General features: G+C 35.6%; 1 protein-coding gene across 1 annotated transcript in view; it reads right to left on the reverse strand.

Annotated features, from left to right (window-relative positions):
* Rok (Rho associated coiled-coil containing protein kinase) overlaps positions 1 to 21,734 on the reverse strand; it is a 484,157-nt gene that overhangs the window by 340,000 nt on the left and 122,423 nt on the right. The window contains exons 8-9 of the mRNA XM_090392113.1: positions 16,775 to 16,950; positions 4,877 to 4,961 (exon numbers count right to left, since the gene is read on the reverse strand). Coding sequence (XP_090248239.1) covers positions 4,877 to 4,961; positions 16,775 to 16,950 — 261 coding nt within the window. The remainder of the gene's footprint in view (positions 1 to 4,876; positions 4,962 to 16,774; positions 16,951 to 21,734) is intronic.

The raw sequence follows: 21,734 nt of genomic DNA on the forward strand, positions 1-21,734 counted from the left end.
TTTGTTGCTTCAGCCAAATTTCAAACTGAATACTCAGTATTCAGTTATTCAGCCAAATCATGGCTTTGCATGTCCCTAATTCTTAGGAACTGCTTAATTATGGGCTAACTGCTGGCCTTCTTGTCCAAGTAGAGAACACATCTGCTCTCCAACTATTTAACTTATTATGTAACTCTCCCAAAGAAATGTACAACATATACCAACTACTTCAGATTTTGCATCTAACAAAGCAGTTTTATTTATAGTCATAATGTAGTTCTGCATGTCAGAAATCATGCAGATCCAAAGAAAATTCTTGAGAGGATGCTAGTAACAATGTAAACTTAATTAAGTAGCATCCGCACAGTTAGCCTAGTGGCTATGCGCTATGCAACCATATGCCTGGGGAAGGAGTGTCTTAGGTTTGATTCCCATCAACGACATGAGGAGCTTAAAGATCTTTCAGTCATAGCCAAGTTAGCCGGTCTTAGGAGTGGACGGCAGGGTTTTCCCTGTAGTTTATCCCTCATTAGGAGGGCTCAACCAGTCCTAAGGGGCGGTCGAGGAACAGGGGGAACCCCACACGAATAAAATAAATAAAATTAAGTAGCAATATCATAGAATCCTGTACATCCCTTGAGATTACATCTCAGGAAAAATGGTAATGAATAAGCTTTTTAAATATTATGAATTTTGATGAATAATCAATATCATATGTACCTATTCCTAAATGATATTCAAGATGCTGATTTTTATTCATATTTGTCATCCTGGTCTTCAATGAACAATTCATCAAGTTTCATATGCAATATGCTACTGACTCTGATGTTTGTATTCACAGTTTTTGAGAACAATCAACTTGCATAATCTACTGAATTGTGCATATAAAGATCTAGCTATTAATGATGCCTAACCAGAATTCATTATTCTGGTGGTTTCAAATATGATGTCAAATACATTAGATATGAGAAAATGCTTTCCTTTTGTGCAAATTTTAAACAATGATGTTAGTATGAGAAAAACACTCTACCTCTATATATCTTAAGCAAACGTTTGATTTCTCTGCTATTCTTGTCTAGATGTTCATAAAAAATGGCCATTGCTCAAACAGCTATTCAGAAAAATTTAGTTTTGGGAGAAATCAAATTAGCACAGAAATTAGTCTATCGATGTTAATTATATCAGCACATTCCACTATATAAAACTAATGCGATCAAGAAAAAGCATCACACATGCTAACATAGGATTGTAATTCTCTAAAACACTAGAACAAAATCTAGTGGGCATACTGTATATATATACAAGGTGATCAAAATTAAAGTATCCATGTTTAAGGCACTGTGGAGCACATCCAGTGATTCAAATGCTGCAAAACTTTGCAGGAATACATGCAGAAGTGATATCTGAAAGGGAAAGGGGAGGGGGGGGTAAGTTTCAAAATTCACCAGGGACACTGTAAAAACCAAATGAATGAAATTTGCATATCACGCAACATGGCAGAGGGTTTAAAAAGATGTGCATGGATTTTTCCCTTCATTGTGGTTGTTAATACTGTCCACAATGATGGCACTAACATTGCCCCAAAGTGCTTTGTTTGTGAAGCTTACTACCTAAACAATCGCAATGTTGTTGCTGCACTCCACAAATTTTGTAGCTGAACAAATGTCAAGGTCCACTATCTCCATGTGCTCTGCAACAAATGATTAGTTATGTTTGAAGGATCGTTGGGAGTTAGACCTGAGTGAGGTCACAAATGAATCAGTTCACAACAAGTGAAGTTGCTGTTGTGGAGCAGACCATGAATAATAGCATTGGTTCCTGCAATGCCTGTACTCTATCAAGACACATGGATGTACCTTAAACAACTGTCTGGAAAATTCTACAGAAGATTCTGCATTTCTACCCATTAAAAATAACCCTAACACAGGAGTTGTGCCCACAGGACTTTGAAAGTCGACTGACATTTGCTCAAATGGATGCTGTGTGGCTGTGGATGATTTTGTGGGAAGATGTGGCCCACTTTAACCTGAGAAGAGCTGTGAATACCCACAGTTGCTGGTATGGACTACGCAAAACTTGCATGCAAATTCAATGAATTCCTTTGCATTCACTCAAAAATATTGTCTGTGCAGGTTTATAACTTCATTTATCTTGGACCATGGACCTTGAACCATTCTTCTTTCAGGATTCGCTAGTCGGATCCTGTGGCCTGCTCAGTTACTGCCGAGATGTATTGCAATATGATAAACAATAATGCTGTACCAGAGCTACAGCAAAACCTGTGCATGGAGTCATTCATTTTTCATTTTCATGCAGGATGGGACCCCCTCCACACATCAGTTAATCATTACAGGAGGTTCATCGAGAACATTTCACAGAAGCCAGAGTGATTAGTCGTGTTTCCCACTGCATGGCTGCCTTATTCATCTGACCTGATCTCGTGACTTCTGCCTCTGGGGGATTTTTCAAAGACACTGTTTATCAGGATCATCTTGATAACTTGCCAGTGCTGAAAGATAGATTAAGTGTGCAACACTTATTCTATCATTCCCAACAAGCTGCGACTGAACATACTGTGCAAAGGATGAAGTTTGTGGCATAACCAGGAAGAGCAGCACACTGAACAGTACAACCTGTGAATGCATAATGGAAGTGAATAAAAATGTGTCATTTATGCTTGTGTCACTTTTCTCTTTCTTATACACACAGAAAGATTACTGCATATACATTCAGTACATCATACAGTGCCCCAATGGTGAATTTTAGAACTACTTTTCCTCCCTCGCAGATATCACTTCCCTGTTTAAGGCCTTGTGGAGTACCACCTGATGATCCAGATGTTGCAAAACTTTGCAGGAATATACATGGGGGGGGGAGTTCTGATAAACACCTAGAACAAAAATTATATGGTTTGTGCAATAAAGAAACACTTTTTTTCTCAGAGGAATGCAACAAGTGTATAACACTTCGTGGGGAATATGTAGAATGTGCAAGTTACATGGTTCTACCTCAATTCCTTCATAGTGATTATCAGAACTTTCCAAATCCAAAAATCTTTCCAAAAAACTTCCACGAAGCATATGCCTTGCCACTCGCTCTTTACATCCACTCATCCCAAGGTTATATGGTCTCCCAAAGATATACAAGGAAAACTACCCACTGAGACAAATTGTAGATAGTATTGACTCGCCTACCTACAGCTTATCTAAGTTTCTGGCTTCATCTTTAAAAGGTTTTACAGGAAATTCTTCTTCATATATAAAAAAAACTCAACAGATTTTGTCTCGAAAATCAAAAATTTCAAACTCTAGCCTTCAGATATCATGGTGAGCTTTGACGTGGTGGCTCTCTTTACAAACGTACCAATTCAAGAGGTTCTCGATATTTTAAAGAACAAGATTACAATAAAGATGTTTTCCATGCTATCACAATGCGTTCACTCCAGCTACTTTCAATATGAGAAGAAAATCTACAAACAAAATAAAGGATTGGCAATGGGAAGCCCCCTGTCTCCTATATTAGCAAGCATCTTTTTTGAAGATTTCAAACAAAAGGCAATCTCCTCAGCTACTCTTAAACCAAAAATTTGGCTAAGATTTGTAGATGACATATTTCTTATCTGGGAACATGGCACTGATAACCTTCAGTCTTTTTTAAATCATTTAAACAACTTCCACCAAGATATCAAATTAACAATGGAGGTTGAAGAAAATGGATCTCTTCCCTTCCTGGACGTAAGACTTACTAAGACATCTGATTCTATTAAAATATCAATCTTTAGAAAATCTACACACACAGATAGATACCTGCATCCATCCTCACATCACTATCCTGCACAGAAAGTGAGTATCATCTCAACCCTAGCACATCGTGCTAGATCTATACTGTTCAGATGATGAAGATCTAAAAAATGAATTACAACATCTAAAAAGAACCTTCACAAGTAATGGCTACTTGTCAAAAACTATTAATAAGCATCTGTGCCGCCGCCATCAAAACAACTCAGAAACACAAGACAACCCAAAAGGTTATATCTCCTTACCATATATCAGCTCGCTCTCCACGAAACTAAGAAGAATTTTAAGAAAGTTCAACATAAAAACCTGTTTCTCTACTCTTCCTAAACTAAGATCGATTTTAAGCAAATACAAACAAGCTCACAACCATCTACAATTCCCAGGAGTGTACAAAATCACGTGTGACTGCTGGAAGAAATACTATGGCCAAACTGAAAAATCCATCCTCCTACGTCTAGAAGAACATCAGAGAGACATTGCCTACAAAAGAACTAGAGCAAGTGCCATGTCAAGCCATGTACTGTTTTCGGTAAACACAAATGATGAAGGCCATCAACATGAGATAAACTGGACAACAACCTCAAACCTTCATATATGCCGTGACGAGGTGGAGCAACGCATAGTCGAGTCTAAGGAAATTGTTATGGACCCTCATCACATAAATAATAACCTTAGCTATAATCTACCGGACTCTTTCAGCTCTGCTATCCGATATTGGAATGCACGTGAAATCAGATGCACGCAGCTACTTAACAATAGAACTTCAACACGGACTGTAGCTACAGTTCAAAGCTAACTGAATTTTATAATAGTCGTTTTATAGTGATACGATGATTCTTATAGTGTTTACTTGCTTTCTATGTTCCCACGCCTGAAGAAGTCAGACAATCCGATGAAACATGTTGTGTTTTGAATAAATTTAATTGTTATTCTAGTCTCGGTTATAGTCAGTATATATAAATATGTGGAGATTCCTATATGTTTACAAATATCATTTGGAAGCTATCTTGATATATTTTGTTTGATAAGTTTAGCGATAGCATTTGTGCAGTTAATCTCAATACATTTTATCATAAACAATAAAGACCCAGTTGACTCACCCTTCCTATCCTCATGCAAGTTCCAAAATCTGCAAGTTTTAAATGTCCATATTTGTCCAACAACATATTGTCAGGTTTTACATCTCTATAAATAAATAAAAACACAATTACACCAAAAATATCACATCCCAGAAGTTAAATAAATCTACATTATATTTAGATATTGCAAAAGTAAACAGAATTCCATACCAAGAAATATGAATGTCAAGTGTGTTATGAATTTGGTGAAGAGGTAGATCTGTACACTTCCGATTTGAACTTTTTAAGTACAAGCAAGGATAGGAAAGAGAAAGATGCTCAACTGGACCAAGCAGACAGCAGAAGTAAGTATAATAAAAAGACAGGATGAACTAATGTCTATACACAAATGATAAGAGAATCAGGAACAAAGCAGTTGAATTTGTTGCCTCGATGAATGTGTTTTGACCTAAGATTATTAGCATTAGTGAAACCTGTCACTCAGAGCCAGGTTTCGTAATTGGAATCAAGTGTAAAGGATATATATTTTTTAGGAAGGAAGAACAGAAGAGATAGGAGAGGAGGGAATATTGCTAATGATATCAGATGATTTAAGTCCATTCAGGATAGAAACTGATGAAAGCAATAATAATGTCCCAATTAGCAGTGAGATTGAGGCTATCTGGTGTGAAGTGGGACTAACAAAATGAAATATATTGTGGGGTGCTGCCATAGACCTGGCTGTTCGATTGTTCTTTTTTTCGTGCATCCCAGTTATGAGAGGTTTTTTTGTAAACCTATAGTACATTCAATTCTATGGGTGAAATAAGGATTCTTTTTTTTTTTCCTCATTAAATTACATACACACAAAATGCAAGGATATTTGAAAAGAGGTTGAGAAAGATAGCAGAAGAGAAAGTTGAAAAAGAACAAACTGGGTTCAGGCCAAATGGGGGTTGCCAAGATCAGATTTTCACTTCAAGACAAATAGGTGAGAAATCATGAGAATATGACAAGGATCTGGAAAAGGCATATGATACAAGACAAAAACAGGTGAGATCTATCTTACTAAATAATAAGAACAGGATGTTATTTTCAGGCAATAATGATCAAGGAGATCAAGAAAAGGAAGGAGTAGTGATAACATTTAACACCAAACATGAAGATAACCTTAGGTAAAGAGGATAAAAATCCCTTATTGTTTTTCAGCCAGTATGCGAAACTAAGATCGAAAACTACGATCTAAACACTTCATGCCGACGAACTGTCAGCGGATCCAAGCGTAAGTGACCACTTGGTAGTGCCACACCAAGGCAACTCGATGCAAAGGTGGAGCAAGCTCCCTCACTATCCTTGATATTTTCTCATAATGTAAAGACACACAGCTCCTAGGAGTCGTAGAACTGCTTTACATTATGAGGATAGGTCACTACCCAGACCGGTTTCAACCTTTTTTGAGGTCTCATCAGTGAGTAGCTAGATCTAGATAATATCAAAGTTTAAGTGAAAAGAACTTACATATTTATCCCTTTATTTATCAACCTCGCCAGAAAAAATAGCCGTTTGGCTTTTCATCTTAGTTATAATATGTTATAATATAATATAGTGGCACACCTTTCTGGCATTCGTATAGCGAAGGTATGTAAGTTCTTTTCACTTAAACTTTGATATTATCTGGGTCTAGCTACTCACTGATGAGACCTCAAAAAAAGGTTGAAACCGGTCTGGGTAGTGACCTCTCCTCATAATGTAAAGCAGTTCTACAACTCCTAGGAGCTGTGTGTCTTTACATTATGAGAAACTATCAAGGATAGTGAGGGAGCTTGCTCCACCTTTGCATCGAGTTGCCTTGGTGTGGCACTACCAAGTGGTCACTTACGCTTGGATCTGCCGACAGTTCGTCGGCATGAAATGTTTAGATCGTAGTTTTCGATCTTAGTTTCGCATACTGGCTGAAAAACAATAAGGGATTTTTATTCCCTTTACTTATCAACCTGCCAGAAAAAATAGCCGTTTGGCTTTTCATCATGAAGATAACCTTCTTGATCAGAATGCAGTTTCAAGTAGTTATGTGGGCAAACTTCAAAATGGAGTCATGGACAATGAAACTTATTTGTGCCTATGGTCCCACAGAAGATTCTTCTAGGGAAGAAGTGGAGGGATTTTTTGAGTCATGAGAACAGGCAGTTGACATAAAGAAAATGGAGTAAGTAGTTAAATTAGCAGAATAGGAAATGTTAATAGGAATAGGAAATGGAGTAAGCAGATAAATTAGCAGAATAGGAAATGAATCTCACCAGGTATGTATAGGAATGTTTTGGGAAAATTTGGAGAAAAGTGCAAAGCTAATAATAATAATGGTAAGTATTTGCTGGACTTCTGCTCAGGATGCAGACTAGTCATTATTGACACCGTGTTTCAACATAAAAATGTGCACAAATTCAATTCAAAATGAATATCACATTGAAAAGAACAGTATGTAAGAAAAAAGAAAGTTTTTTACGTTGGGTATATTATGTTAAAGATACCAAGCAAGCAAACAGACAAATAAGTCAAGTTTGCGGCTGCACGTAGTGCAACACTAGGCAACTTGAGGTAAAGGCGGAGCAAGCTCTGATCACTTTCCGTAGAATTTTCCTGCATTAAGGTAATGGTCACTACCCATACCGGTTTCGACCTTTATTGAGGTCTCGTCAGTGGGAGCCAGACCTAAAAAATGTCAAGAGTGAAGTAATACAGTTATTACTTCACCCTTGGCATTTTTTAGGTCGGGCTCCCACTGACAAGACCTAAATAAAGGTCAAAACCAGTATGGGTAGTGACCATTACCTTAATGCATAGCATCATACATTTCGGCACGGAAATGTGCTTTGCATTAGGGGAAAATTCTAAGGAAAGTGATCAGAGCTTGCTCCATCTTTACCACGAGTTGCACTATGTGCAGCCGCAAACTTGACTTACTTGTCTGTTTGTTTACTTGGGAAAAAGGATTAAAAAAACCTAGCTTACAAAATTGCTTAGTATCTTTAACAGTATGTAAGAAAGTTTTAAAAAGAATTAAAGTTGAACAGCTTGTACAAGTAAATTGTAGACTTGATTACACAAACATTATTTAAGAAAAAAATGAAATAAATTGAAAACAAAAACCAAATCTTGGGGTCTCGGTGAACTGTGAAGAAGAAGACACTGATTGATTTAGCTAGGGAGGTATGTAGTGCACTTGTCTGCAATGATAGAAAAATGAGAACGCCATGGTGGACATAGGAAGGTATAGAAGTAGTCCTGGAAAAGAAGAAAGCATGCCAAAAGTTTCTAGCAAATAAGTCGGCAGATGCCCTAAAAAAAAAGGGATCTAAGCTACATGTAAAAGTAGGTAAACAAAATTGTTGGGAAGGCTTTGGTAAGAATATAAAAAATAAATCCTTTCTTTTAAGCTTACAGGTGATCTGAATGCATTTTTGAAAATTATGAAGACAACTACCGTGTTTGAATAAAAACTTTAGTTTAATATAACTAAAATCTACATTCGACGTTTCGACCTTTATGTCAAGGTCATCTTCTGGAGCATACAACTATACACAGAAAACAAGCTATACCAAAATATAATAACAATCAAACTGGGTTGTTAAAGATACTGACCAACCGCAACAACAATTGTTGGCCTGACCTCTGGTGGAAAAAAAAAAAAAATTATACATCAACGCTAGAGTCCTATTGTTAATGTTATCTTGGTTGTAGAAATACATTGGGGGCAACAACAAGTATCTATCTATATACACATATTAACATCATAATTATACTTGTACATTCCAGCCAGTTGGTATGGAATGGTTTCTAATAATAGCTGAAGATTGGTTAGAGTCCTGACTTATGCTGGATCTTATATATTAGATAGGCTGAATGTGTGCCATCCAGATCCTTGGAATTTTCATGCCATCTTTGTTGTTGATATTTGGGTGGTTTATCAGGATTACGCAAGCTTCCTTAAATTTCCTTTCATACCAGGTTTTTGTGTGGTGTAAAGAGTGGGTGCTTTTCCAGTTGATTTGGTGTAAGGTGTTGAGCACGTGGTCTGAGAGGCCTGCTTCACCATAATGGTTATATTTAATGTGTCCTTTCTTGGGTATGGAGACTGTCCATCCTGTTTCACAAATGTACGGTAAGTTACAGGTGCAGCGGATGCAACAGACTCCAGGATGTGCTAATGGGAGGAGAGGATCCTTAGAGGAGTTGAGTATGGTTTTAAGTTTAGTGGGTGGTTTAAAGGTGGCATTGAGGTTATAATGTTGTAGGATTCTGTTGATTTTTTCTGATAACCTTTTAATGTATGGGATGGCTATGGTTTTACTGTAAAATAGATTCATTTTTGTTGTAGTTTTATAGAGTATTTTATTAACAGTATTTTTGTTATAGCTTAGTTATGAATGTGTCACTGATGATTTTTAGTTCTTGTTTCAGGGCTTGTTGGTTAGAGCAAATTGTTGTAGCTCTGTTTTTAAGGGTGTTAATGACTCCGTATTTTTGTGATAGGTGGTGGTATGAATTAGCATGTTTGTATTGGCCAGTGTGTGTCGGTTTTCGGTAGACCGTGAAGGATAGACTGCCTGAAGGAAGACGTGTAACTAGTGTGTCTAGGAACGGGAGCGAATTTTGATTTTCGATTTTGATCGTAAATTGTATGCATTCGTGTTGTTTGTTCAGTTGGCTAAGGAATGTGTTTAGCGTTTGTCGCCTGTGCGGCTGGATTGCGAACACGTCGTCAACGTATCTAAGCCAGACTGTCGGTCTTAGTGTGGCGGAATCAAGAGCCCTTTGCTCAAAGGTTTCCATATAGAAGTTAGCAATTGGGGGGATAGTGGTGAGCCAATGGCTGTACCTTCTTTTTGTAGGTAAAATCTGTTTTGCCACACGAAGTAACCAGACTGTAGTACGTGGGTCAAAGAGGGTCGTAATGTCGGGCGGAAATTTGTCCTGTAGTAGGAGAATTGTGTCATTGATGGGGACATTAGTGAAAAGGACAGAAACGTCGAAACTGACTAATAAGTCGTCTTTGTCGAGTGTTATGTTTTTAATTTTGTTTATAAAGTGTTGTGTGTTTTTTATGTAGGAGGGGGAATGACCTACCAACTCCTTAAGTGTTGCCGCTAATTTCTTGGCTAAGTGGTAATTGGGACTGTCTATTCCTTCCATGATTGGTCAAAGGGGCACATTTTGTTTGTGTATTTTTGGGACCCCATATATTCTGGGGGGGTTGAATTTTTTAACTGTGTCTGGTGGCCAAGAAGTGATGGACTTGAGTAGTTTCTCTGTTTCATCCTTTATCCTTTTTGTTGAGTTATAATTTACCAGCTTACATGTGTTATCAGCTACTAGTTGATTCATCTGAAGTATGTATGTTGACCTGTCAAGGACGACAGTGGCAGTGCCTTTATCCAATTTTGTTATTATTATGTTTTGTTTGGCTTTTAATGACTTAATTGCTGCTAGTTCTGTTTTTGCGAGATTGTTCTGTATGGTTTTCTTAGTGTTCAGGACATTACTAATTTCTAATCATATTTTATCGGCTATATTGTTAGGTAGGGACCTGATGCCTCTTTCTATGTGGTAGATAAAATGCAATTTGTTTACCATTTTAGGTGCTATTGTGTAGTTAAGTCCTTTATTCAGTAGTGTAAGTTTGCCATTGTTCAGGCTGTGGCTTAATAGGTTGATCACATGGTTCTTGCTTGCCGGTGGTTGGTCACTCCTTGTCTCCCTTGTTTGTTGTTCATTGTTGGTGTTTATCGGGGAGGAGGTCTTCTGATTAGATGGATTCCTGTGAATGGCCACCATATTTTGCCGTTGTTTCAAACTGTGGAATTTGGTCTTGAGTTTATCTTTATTCTTTTCCAGGATATATTTGGCCGAATTGTCAGTAATTCTTTCAAGTACTTTGTAGAATGTCTGGATTAATATAGTTCGATAGTTCAGATTGCAATTTTGAAACCAGATTTTGTGTTGTTGCTAGGTTTTGGCGGGCTGTTTGGATCTGATCTCTGAGCATTGCTTTTTCTGTGCGGTCATAAATACGGAGTGCTTTAGCGGACGTAAATTTCTTTTTTAGCCTGATGCTGATAGGAATAAGGTTATTGTCTCTGCATCTCTTTAAAAAGGCCAGCCGATTGATCAAGAGGGAAATGCGAATCTTTAACATACCATACCGATTGCAGCGCTTGTGGGTATCATTTCCATGGATGATCTGAATCCTTTCTTTTAAGTTTACACGGTGATCCGAATGCATTTTTGAAAATTATGGAGACAACTACCGTGTTTGAATAAAAACTTTAGTTTAATATAACTAAAATCTACATTCGACGTTTCGACCTTTATGTCAAGGTCATCTTCTGGAGCATACAACTACACACAGAAAACAAGCTACACTACAATCAAACTGGGTTGTTAAAGATACTGACCAACCGCAACAACAATTGTTGGCCTGACCTCTGGTGGGAAAAAAAAAATTATACATCAATGCTAGAGTCCTATTGTTAGTGTTATCTGTTGGTTGTAGAAATACATTGGGCACAACAACGAGTATCTATCTATATACATATATTAACATCATGATTATACTTGTACATTCCAGCCAGTTTGTATGGAATGGTTTCTAATACTAGCAGAAGATTGGTTAGAGTCCTGACTTATGCTGGATCTTATATATTAGATAGGCTGATTGTGTGTCATCCAGATCCTTGGAATTTTCATGCCATCTTTGTTGTTGATATTTGGGTGGTTTATCAGGATTTCGCAAGCTTCCTTAAATTTCCTTTCATACCAGGTTTTTGTGTGGTGTAAAGAGCGGGTGCTTTTCCAGTTGATTTGGTGTAAGGTGTTGAGCGCATAGTCTGAGAGGCCTGCTTCACCATAATGGCTATATTTAATGTGTTCTTTCTTGCGTGTGGGGATTGTCCGTCCTGTTTCACCAATGTACGGTAAGTTACAGGTGCAGCGGATGCAATAAACTCCAGGATGTGCTAATGGGAGGAGAGGATCCTTAGAGGAGTTGAATATGGTTTTAAGTTTAGTGGGTGATTTAAAGGTGGCATTGAGGTTACAATGTTGTAGAATTCTGTTGATTTTTTCTGATAACCCTTTAATGTGTGGGATGGCTATGGTTTTACTGTAATCTAGATTCGTTTTTTGTTATTGTTTTATGGAGTATTTTATTAATAGCATTTTTGTTATAGCCATTATTTATGAATGTGTCGCTGATGAATTTTAGTTCTTGTCTGCAATAATTTCACCAGAGGTCAGGCCAAGAATTGTTGTAGCAGTTGGTCAGTATCTTTAACAATCCAGTTTGATTGTGGTGTAGCTTGTTTTCTGTGTATAGTTGCATGCTCCAGAAGATGACCTTGACAATAAGGTCGAAACGTTGAATGTAGATTTTAGTTATATTAAACTAAAGTTTTTATTCAAACACGGTAGTTGTCTCCATAATTTTCAAAAATGCATAGAAAATATATGTTGGGAAGGTGGCAAAATGTTCTGGAGTCTACTGAAGAAGCTTATAAATGGAGCAAAGAGTACTGTAAAAGGAATGAAAGATGATAAAGGTGACATAAAAACTGAACATAAGGATATCCTAGATGCCTGCAATAATTGCTTGGAAAGACTGTTAAATAAACCAAGCAGTGACAGAATCATACTTGAAAATTTTCAACAGGAATGCAGAGGAGTACACACACACACACACACACATATATATATATATATATATATATATATATAGAAGCAGTCCTGGTAGAAAATAGAATTTCTACCTCAATACTTGAGGTAGAAAGCTGTCAAAAACTTGAAATGCGGAAAGACAGCTGGAGTAGATCATATTCGATCAGAAATGCTGAAGTATGGAGGAATAAAAGTATTGCAGCAGTTACACTGCATAATTCGGAGGACCTGGTCAGAAAGTTGAATTCTCAATGATTGGAGTAGAGCTCTCATAGAACTCATCTATAAAAAAAGGGAAATAAAACTGAATGTGAGAATTACAGAAGAATGTCTCTACTAAGTGTTCAAGGTAAGATTTATGCAAGCATACTTGAAAATAGGTTGAGACAGATTGTGGAAAAGAAACTCTAAGAAAAACAAGCTCAGGCCAAACAGAGGTTGTCAAGATCAGATTTTCACTTTAAGACAAATAGAAGAGAAATCCTGGGAATATGACAAAGACCTGTACTTAAGTTGTGTAGATTTGGAAATTGCATATGACAAGATGTCCAGAGAAAAGCTTTTCAAAACACTATAGTTATGAGGTAAATTGAAACGTGGCAATTCATAGTCTATTTAAGTTGTCATTCAGCAGTTAGAATTGAAGGAAATACAGGAAGATGATTTGACGTAAAATCAGGGGTAAGAAAAGGATGCACATTATTTCCCCTCTTATTCATCCTCTATTCATCACATTATGAAAGAAAGTAGCATCAAGCCTGATATTAGAATTGGAAATGTCAAACTAAACTCTGCTTCATGCAGATGATGTACTGCTAAACACATCTAGTGCAAGTTTCCAGGATTAAGTAGCTAAACTGAATAACAGACATAACAAATTTGGCATGAAAATTGCAATAAAAGATCAAAACTATGAAAATAGGCAGGAGCATAGAAAACTTCATTTGCATTCTGAATGGAGATCCAATAGAACAAATAAAACATTTCAGTTATTTAGACAGAGGTTTAGTGAAGATGGCAGGTTAAATCTAGAAATAGACAACAAAATAAACAAAACTGGTATGGTGGGTAGCCAGCTGAATAAATTTATATGGAATAAGAGAGAAATTAGCCAAAACACCAAACTAGCAGTAAACAAGACTGTGTTCAAACCAGTTTTAAGTTATGGATGGATCTGAGAGTTGGATTAAAAATAAAGCACTTGATAAGAGACTAGAGATCACAGAAATGAGGTTTCTGAGAAAAATTAGGGGAGTGAACCAATGGCATAATCATATTAAAAATTAAGATATTAGAAAGGAACTTGACATTATTAACATTACAATGTCAGCAGAGGTAATCTAAGGAGGTATGGTCACTTATGATGAAGTAATGGGTGAAGAAAGATTAGCAAAACAGGTGTTTGAGGCCAAGTTGCAGGAAAGAGATGCAGCAGAAGGCCAAGGACTAGGTGGGTTGATTCAGTCAGAAGTACCTTAGAAGCATGGAATGTTAGATATGACAATATTGGAGTGCTCACAAGTAATAGATTGATTTGGAGGAAAATTGTTGATAGGATTTCTAGAGACTAAACATGGAACTTTTTCGTACAACTCCAGGCCTCCAGCAAAGATGGCAGTAGTCACACTGGACATTGAAATTCATCTCCCAGCTAAAAAAGCCATACCTGCAACAGGATTCAAACCTGCAGCCTGTTGGTTGGAGAGTGAACACACTAATCACTCAGCCAACTAGGCTGGCATCGGCATCTAGCTGGCTGAATGATTAGTATTGCCAAATTAAGATGGATACTAAATGAGTAATCATTATGGATGACTTAAATTATCTGAGAATTGATTGTGTAGCAAAGAAAACTGATAAGAATGAAGGAAAATTTATTGAGCTCTTGCAAGACACTTCCTGTTATAATTATTTTATTATTATTTGAAGCAATGTGTGAAAGAAGGAATTCAAGGTCAAGGCATGTTGGATTTGATCACAGTATCAGAAGGGGGATCTCAGTTAAGAATATGACTGTTCTGCTACCAGCTGGTGACAGTGATCATGCAGTACTGACCTGGAAGTAACCATTTATATGGGTGTTCCAATCAGGGCAGATTACATGCTGAACTATGACAAACATAGGAAAATACTATGTTCAGTCCCATAATATGACTTACTGAATGGAAATTATCAAGCAGTGCACATGGAAAGCTTTGAAAAGATGCTTAAACAATGCATTATATGAATGTGTTCCTGGAGTTCAAAGACTAAATAGAGTGGGGAGTGAAATCATTGCACAACCTTATAAGTAAATGTGAAAGGAATATCGTGAGAATAATGATATGAGTTATGAAATATATAGTACAGGCCAGAAAAGTAATGAGTTTTATAGAAAGCTAAACTTGAGTACAAAAAGAATTTGGCTGTGCAGGCTGAAGGCAACCCAAAAGAATTTTATCATTATGCTACAAATAAAAGAAAGAATAAATGTGGAAGAATAAGTAAGTACTGAATGCAGATGATGCCCTTGTGTCAGAAGCAGCTGAGATTTTTTGAATAATGACTGCTTAGTTTACTAAGATTTATCAACCAGGTGTATGTAACAAGGCATGCAGTGATACCACTACATTGAATGAAGTGATAGAATTACATGAGAAGAAGGTTCTAGAACTGTTGCATAACCTAAATATGAAATTGGCAATAAGGATATTAGCACATATTCTAAATGAAATTTCAGCCAAATTCAGCCAAACAGGCTAGATCCTTATTAAAAACATATGATACATCATAAAATATTAATACCAGCATCACTTACATTTAATATTTTTATTTTTTGAAATTAGAAATATTATGAAAAATTTTTGGCTAAGGTGCATCATCATTGTCAATATAGTCAACTCTAAAAAGAACAACAATTTAATTGAAAGCACATGATATTATGTGCACTATATTATAGGCTGCAGGAGAATAGCTCCATCAGCATTAATAGATATTCAAAATAAATTACAATAAATTAATTTAGTTAATTATTTTTAAATATAAACAAAATTTAATTACAATTAAAGAACACATGAATGGTGAGTATTAATTAATATAACTTCTCAAAATTATTATTGTTCCACTGAACAAGGGTGGTTCAAATGCTGATGTCTAACTATCAGCATAACTCTAGTCTGGGTCAAGATTGTCATATCTTATATTTTGATCTTCGAGGGTTTCTGACTGCATCAATCCACCTAGATCTTAGTCTGCCTTTGAGCCTTCTTCCTACCATCTTTTCCTAACATTCGCTTTTCCCATTATATTTACATGGCCACCACCTGAGATTAGCTCTGCACATTCCTGAATGCTAACAATATCAGGTTCTCCTCCTAATAATTTAATTTTTAATATGACTGGCATTGATCCCCAATAATGTTTCTCAAACCTATTATGTCAGTGATCTTCAGGCTTTGATCAATTATTTCTAATCCAACTCTATTTCAGAGTTGGGTTGCATGGCCCTGTTACCCCCCACCCCTCTCCTCAAACACACAAGAACAAAACACCACTATTCCTTATGTCCAAGGTACATCGAAAAAGATAGTCGAAGTAATAATAAAATGTGAATTTCGCACCACATATTAAATTAGTAGTCTGAACCAGTAAAGATAAACTCCATCCTCTAGCACAGGGATTGGCAAACTTCAGCTCTTTGGTACATACATGTGGCTCTGAAGTAAAATTGAAAATGAAAATAAAACTATCATAGTTTCATTTATAAAATTTTTAAAGGATTTTATTCACATAATGGTGACTAATTAAGATTGGGTTTTAGGGTGCCTCAACATCTGAGGTCATTTGCAGAGCAACAAAGTCACTAAGTGGTAATATTTCTTTTTTACAATATTAGAAGGTGCCAAATTAGGACTTGACATCTTTTTTCCATTACAATTTGAATTATTTCACTTACTCATTATTGCATAGAAACTGCAACATCTTTTGTGCTCTGGAGATGATGGGTTGTAATCCAGTGAAATAGTTGTTTAATGTTGTAATACCATTAAAATAAGTTATAGGTTCATAGGATATAATAATATCAATTTAAGTAATATGCAAGATATACGATTTGATCACTATAAAAATTATGGCATCACATGCTCTTTTTAAACTGTAGTGTGAAACTATAATTTAAATAATTTTAAAAAACAACATTTTTTCCTTACAATGAGTTTCCTATAACAGCAAAATTTATTATTAACATCTCACCTGTGAACAAACCCCATTGAATGAATAGCATCCACTGCCATGACAACTTCTGCACAGTAAAACTTAGCCCATTTTTCTGGTACATCATAGTTGCTCATTAAGTTTACTAGATCTCCTCCTGGCATATAATCCATTACCATATACAAGTATTTGCTATCTTGGAAAGCAAAATGGAGCTATAATTGAAATTTTATTGTGTTAACATTTCTTTTATTACAGAAGATTATCTGAAGATGAATATTCACATTAATATCATGTTATTAAAATCCCAAAACTTTCTGTTTATACTAGGTATTATTTCTGGGAAAATTCTCATGTTACTCCTCCACGTAAATATTATTTTTATGGCTATTTAGCCTATTTTTGTTTAGGAGTACCCCTTTTTTATAATGTAATTGGTACTTTTTACTCAAATTTTAGGACATTAGTGATGTTTTATATGGACAGATATATGAAGAACCGTAACAGGACAATTACCCCTTGGACAAACAAACAAGCCCCCCCTTGTTTAAAAACCTCCCATATAAAAAAAAAAAAAAAACATGTAAACAAAAACCCAGACATTAAAGCCCTGCATAAAAATAAAAACTCTTTAAATAAAATTTCCTTGACACAACAAATGATACAAAAAATTATTTGTATTTAGCTTTCTAACAATTGACTCTGTATTCTCTAAGAGCACAAGCTGACTTATTTGTCAGGAACTTTTGATATGCTTTCTTTTTTCTTTCGCTGCCTCCTTAACTTCCTGTGTCCACCATGGAGTTCTGATTTATCTATCTTTGCAGACAACTTTACCACATGCCTCTCAGGCGGAATCAATCAGTGTTTTCTTCAGTGCTTGCCACTGAATTTCTAAGATTTGATTCCTGTTCTCAAACTCTTTCATTTTTTTTTAATAATGTTTGTGTATCTTAGTCTACAGTTCACATCTGAGAGCTGCTCAACCTTTATTTGCTTTAAAACTTTCTTACATGTTATTCTTTTCAATATGCAATTCAATTTCATCCTGCTCAAGACTAAATAGTGATCACTTCCAATTTCAAATCCTCTGTACACTCTGGTGTCCTGCAACAAGGAGAAAACATCACTATCAACAATAACATAGTCAATGAGACTTTTCTTATTCCTTGCCTCTTCTCTCCATGTGAATTTGTGCACATTTCTATGTTGGAACATGGTGTTAGTAATAACCAGTCCATGTCCTGCGCAGAAATCCAACAGGTATTTGCCATTTTTATTAGCTTTTTCTCTTTTCTCCAAATTTTCCCAAAATATTTTTGTATGTCTGACAATCATTTCCTACTCTGCTATTTAGATCCCCAACACGGACCAACTTTTCCTTTTTCATTGTATCAGTTGCTTTCTCTAAAGCCTCAAAAAATTCCCCCACTTCTACCTTAGTAGAACCTTCTGTGGGACCATAGGCACAAATAAATCTCATTGTCCAGTTCTCCGTTCTGATATTCACCCACATCACTCTACTTGATATTGCCTGGCATTCAAGAAGATCAGCCTCGTATTTAGTGTTGAATACTATGGCTACTCCTATTCCTTGACTGCCATTGCCTGAATATAATATTATGAATTTATTGCTTAGAAAAACTTCACCAGTTTTTTTTTTTATTTCAAGTCACCACTATTATGTTGATTTGGTACTTATCTAATTTGTCAGCTAGCTCCATTTCTTTGCCATTCAGGCTTCTTATGTTAATAGTACAGATCTTGAACTCTGGTGATGTTGAGTTGGAGTATATTGTAGGATTTGTTCCAGTAGCTGTAATAAATTTAGTTTAATCCTTTATCCAAGTGTGAGCAAACAAAGTTTGCAGCTGAAAATATCTTCAGGACTGCAGCAAAGTGTTGCAACTGTTGGGCAATTCAGAGCAAAGGTGGACCAAGCTCTCATCTCTCCTTGTCTCAGTATCTCCCACCATGCAAAGCACATGTCCTTGTGGACATGTATAATGCTGTGCATTGAGGGAAGGGCTACTACCCAGACCAGTTTCTACCTTTATTGAGGTTTCGTCAGTGGGATGCAGACCCACTGACGAAATCATGATTTTTATAGTCTACACTCTACACCTTGCGAATGTTTAATATTATGTTCGTGATAAAAATTTTATCACATAAAAAATAATAATCTCATCCAAAGGAAGCAAGTCCAATACTTCTATGCTAGCAAGAAAAGAAAAACATGGACTTTGGAAACAAAACTCAACATTATTAAGGATTTTGAAGGCGAAATGAAAATTTGTGAGCTAGCAAAGAAGTTTGATCTACAGGAATCCACAGTAAGAACAATCATAAAAAAAGGTTTACAGATTTTGGAGGACATAGATTCTAACGAGGAATGTGGCCACAAGGTAAGGAATAAAAAAATCATTAGCTTGCTATGAAGAAATTTTGCGTGACAAGAAAAATACATTATGCCATCAGATGAATCTATTAGATTTTATGAAAGACATCAAAATAACTCTCTTTTTTTTTATGTACGAAAAACTACAATTATGATTATATTTTTTAAAAAATATAGGTGTTTTTGTAAACCTTTGGTCCCAATTAACTAACTAATATTTTGCATGTTTGTATGCAAAATTATACCGAATTATGTGAATTTGACTTATGTGCTTTTTGTTGGTCCCCACCTACCACGTAACTTCGAGGTATGACTGTGTGTGTGTGTGTGTGTGTGTGTGTGTGTGTGTGTGTGTGTGTGTGTGTGTGTGTGTGTGTGTGTGTGTGTGTGTGTGTGTGTGTGTGTGTGTGTATATATATTAGGATAACCAAGTTATTTTATAAACTTGGTTATTTTAACTCCTAATCCCAAGTATGCAAACAATTAAGTTATTACAATTAAAATAATGCCTAAAACAAAGTTCAAGTCTAAAGATGGTACAACACACCAGGGCAACTCATTGTAAAGGTGGGTAAAGCTCTGATCACTATTCTTAGTATTTTCCCATAATGTAAAGCACATCTCACTAGAAGATGTATACTGCAATGCATTATGGGTGGGGTCACTACCCAGACCGGTTTCAACCTTTTTTGAGGTCTCCTCAGTGAGTAGCTAGACCCTAAATACCAAGGTTATAGTAATACGGAGCCTTATCAACTTTACCTATAGAAGTTGCAACAAGGTGTTTTTATTTTTAATAAAAATCTCTGGAGGAGATATAGATGTAATAAATTTTTTAACTTGGGGATATTGTATATTAGGATAACTTGGTTATCCTAATATACAATATTTGTTTCAGGTGCAAACTTAATTATTTGCATACTTGGGATTAGGAGTTAAAATAACCAAGTTTATAAAATAACTTGATTATCCTAATATACAATATCCCCAAGTTAAAAAATTTATTATGTATATATTTGAGATAGAAAATTCCATCAAAAATTTAAATGGGCAGAAGCAGCTGGAATAGATGATATAACTAAAAAGTGATCAATATGAAGGTGTAAGGATTTTACAGTGGCTGAACTGCATAATTCAGAAGGCCTGGTCAGAGGTTCAAATTCAAGATAGTTCTCAAAAAAATAAGAAATAAAACAATATGAGAATTACAAAGGAATTTCCCTGCTGAGTGTTCCAGGTAAGATTTGTGCAAGCAAACACGAAAAGAAGCTAAGAAAAATTATGAAAGGGAAAACTGGAGAAGAACAAAGATTCAGTCAGAGGTTGAGGATCAGATTATTACTTTAAGACAAATATGATAGTATTTAAGTTTTGCATATCTGGAAGAGCATATAACAATGTGCCAAAAAAAAGCTGTTCAAAATACAGTGTTATATATGTGGCATGAATGGGATATCATATGGAACAATACATAATTTATAATTAAGATGTTAATCAGCAACTGGAATTGAAAACACCTTAGAAAGATAGTTTCACATAAAATCAGATGTAAGACAAGGGTGCACATTACCTCTACTATTATTATTCATAATGTGTATGGATCACATTATAAAGTACTATTAAACTGTAGAAATATCACATTAATGTTTGACTTATGTTCATTTTTGTAGTTTTATATATAATGAATGTAAATTTCATTAATGTAGAATTAATCAGAAATACATTTTTGTTACATAAGATAATCTAACAGTATATATGTAATTTGTTTGCATTTAGTAATGCCATTGTATACATTAGGTTATCAGAACTACCATGTGGTAAAGCGATAGAGTGATAAACAGAAATGTAGTTATAAGTAATGAAGTTGCTTACCATATACTGTAATCCTTAGGGAATAACAGAAATGTTTATGTATAATACTGTTTGTCTGTTTATAGCAGTAGTCTTTATATGTCACGCTATTACTGTACAATGTGAGAGCACTGTAGCAATAGCAGCCATTTTGTCACTTGAGTTTTGCTTCAGAAAAATCTCATTAACCGCCATGCACACTAGTTGTCATAGTAAGAACAGTTGTTGTGGGGTAATTGAAATTTTAGCTAGCAAAAAGTAGGCAAGCAGAAAATGAGAGGCAGCCAGAAAAGTCAAATAAACTACCAAGTTAAGTTCTCAGAAAAGAAAAGTTTTTATATGCATCTTTACTTACTCTCAAAGGAGGAACTGTAAAGTAAATAACTGAAGGACAAAGGACAGTATAATGTATTAAGTTTTTGTATGTGAAAAGAGCAAGTGATATATGTTTCAAGGAGCAAGATGGAATCTGCAGTACATTCTTCATGCTTATTCAGAAAAATGAAGTAAACCTGAATGTGTTTAAGGAAACTTGCTTATTAAAAGAAGACACGTGTAAATATATTAGTTAAGTAAGGCTTTTTTGCTTTGCATTCCAAGGAATTTGAGATAAGGCAGAATGAATGAGTAAAAACAAAATAAATACTGCAAAGGAAGTTTTCATATGGCCAAGTGAAATTACAGAACTTTCAACTGAATGCTATGTTCAGTTGTTTTTTAAAGTATTTGATGTTCTCTCTCTAAATTGCT

This window comes from Typopeltis vanoorti, chromosome 4 (assembly GCF_054136105.1).
Source record: "Typopeltis vanoorti isolate ZY-2024b chromosome 4, IOZ_Tvanoo_1.0, whole genome shotgun sequence".
Lineage (NCBI taxonomy): Eukaryota > Metazoa > Arthropoda > Arachnida > Uropygi > Thelyphonidae > Typopeltis > Typopeltis vanoorti.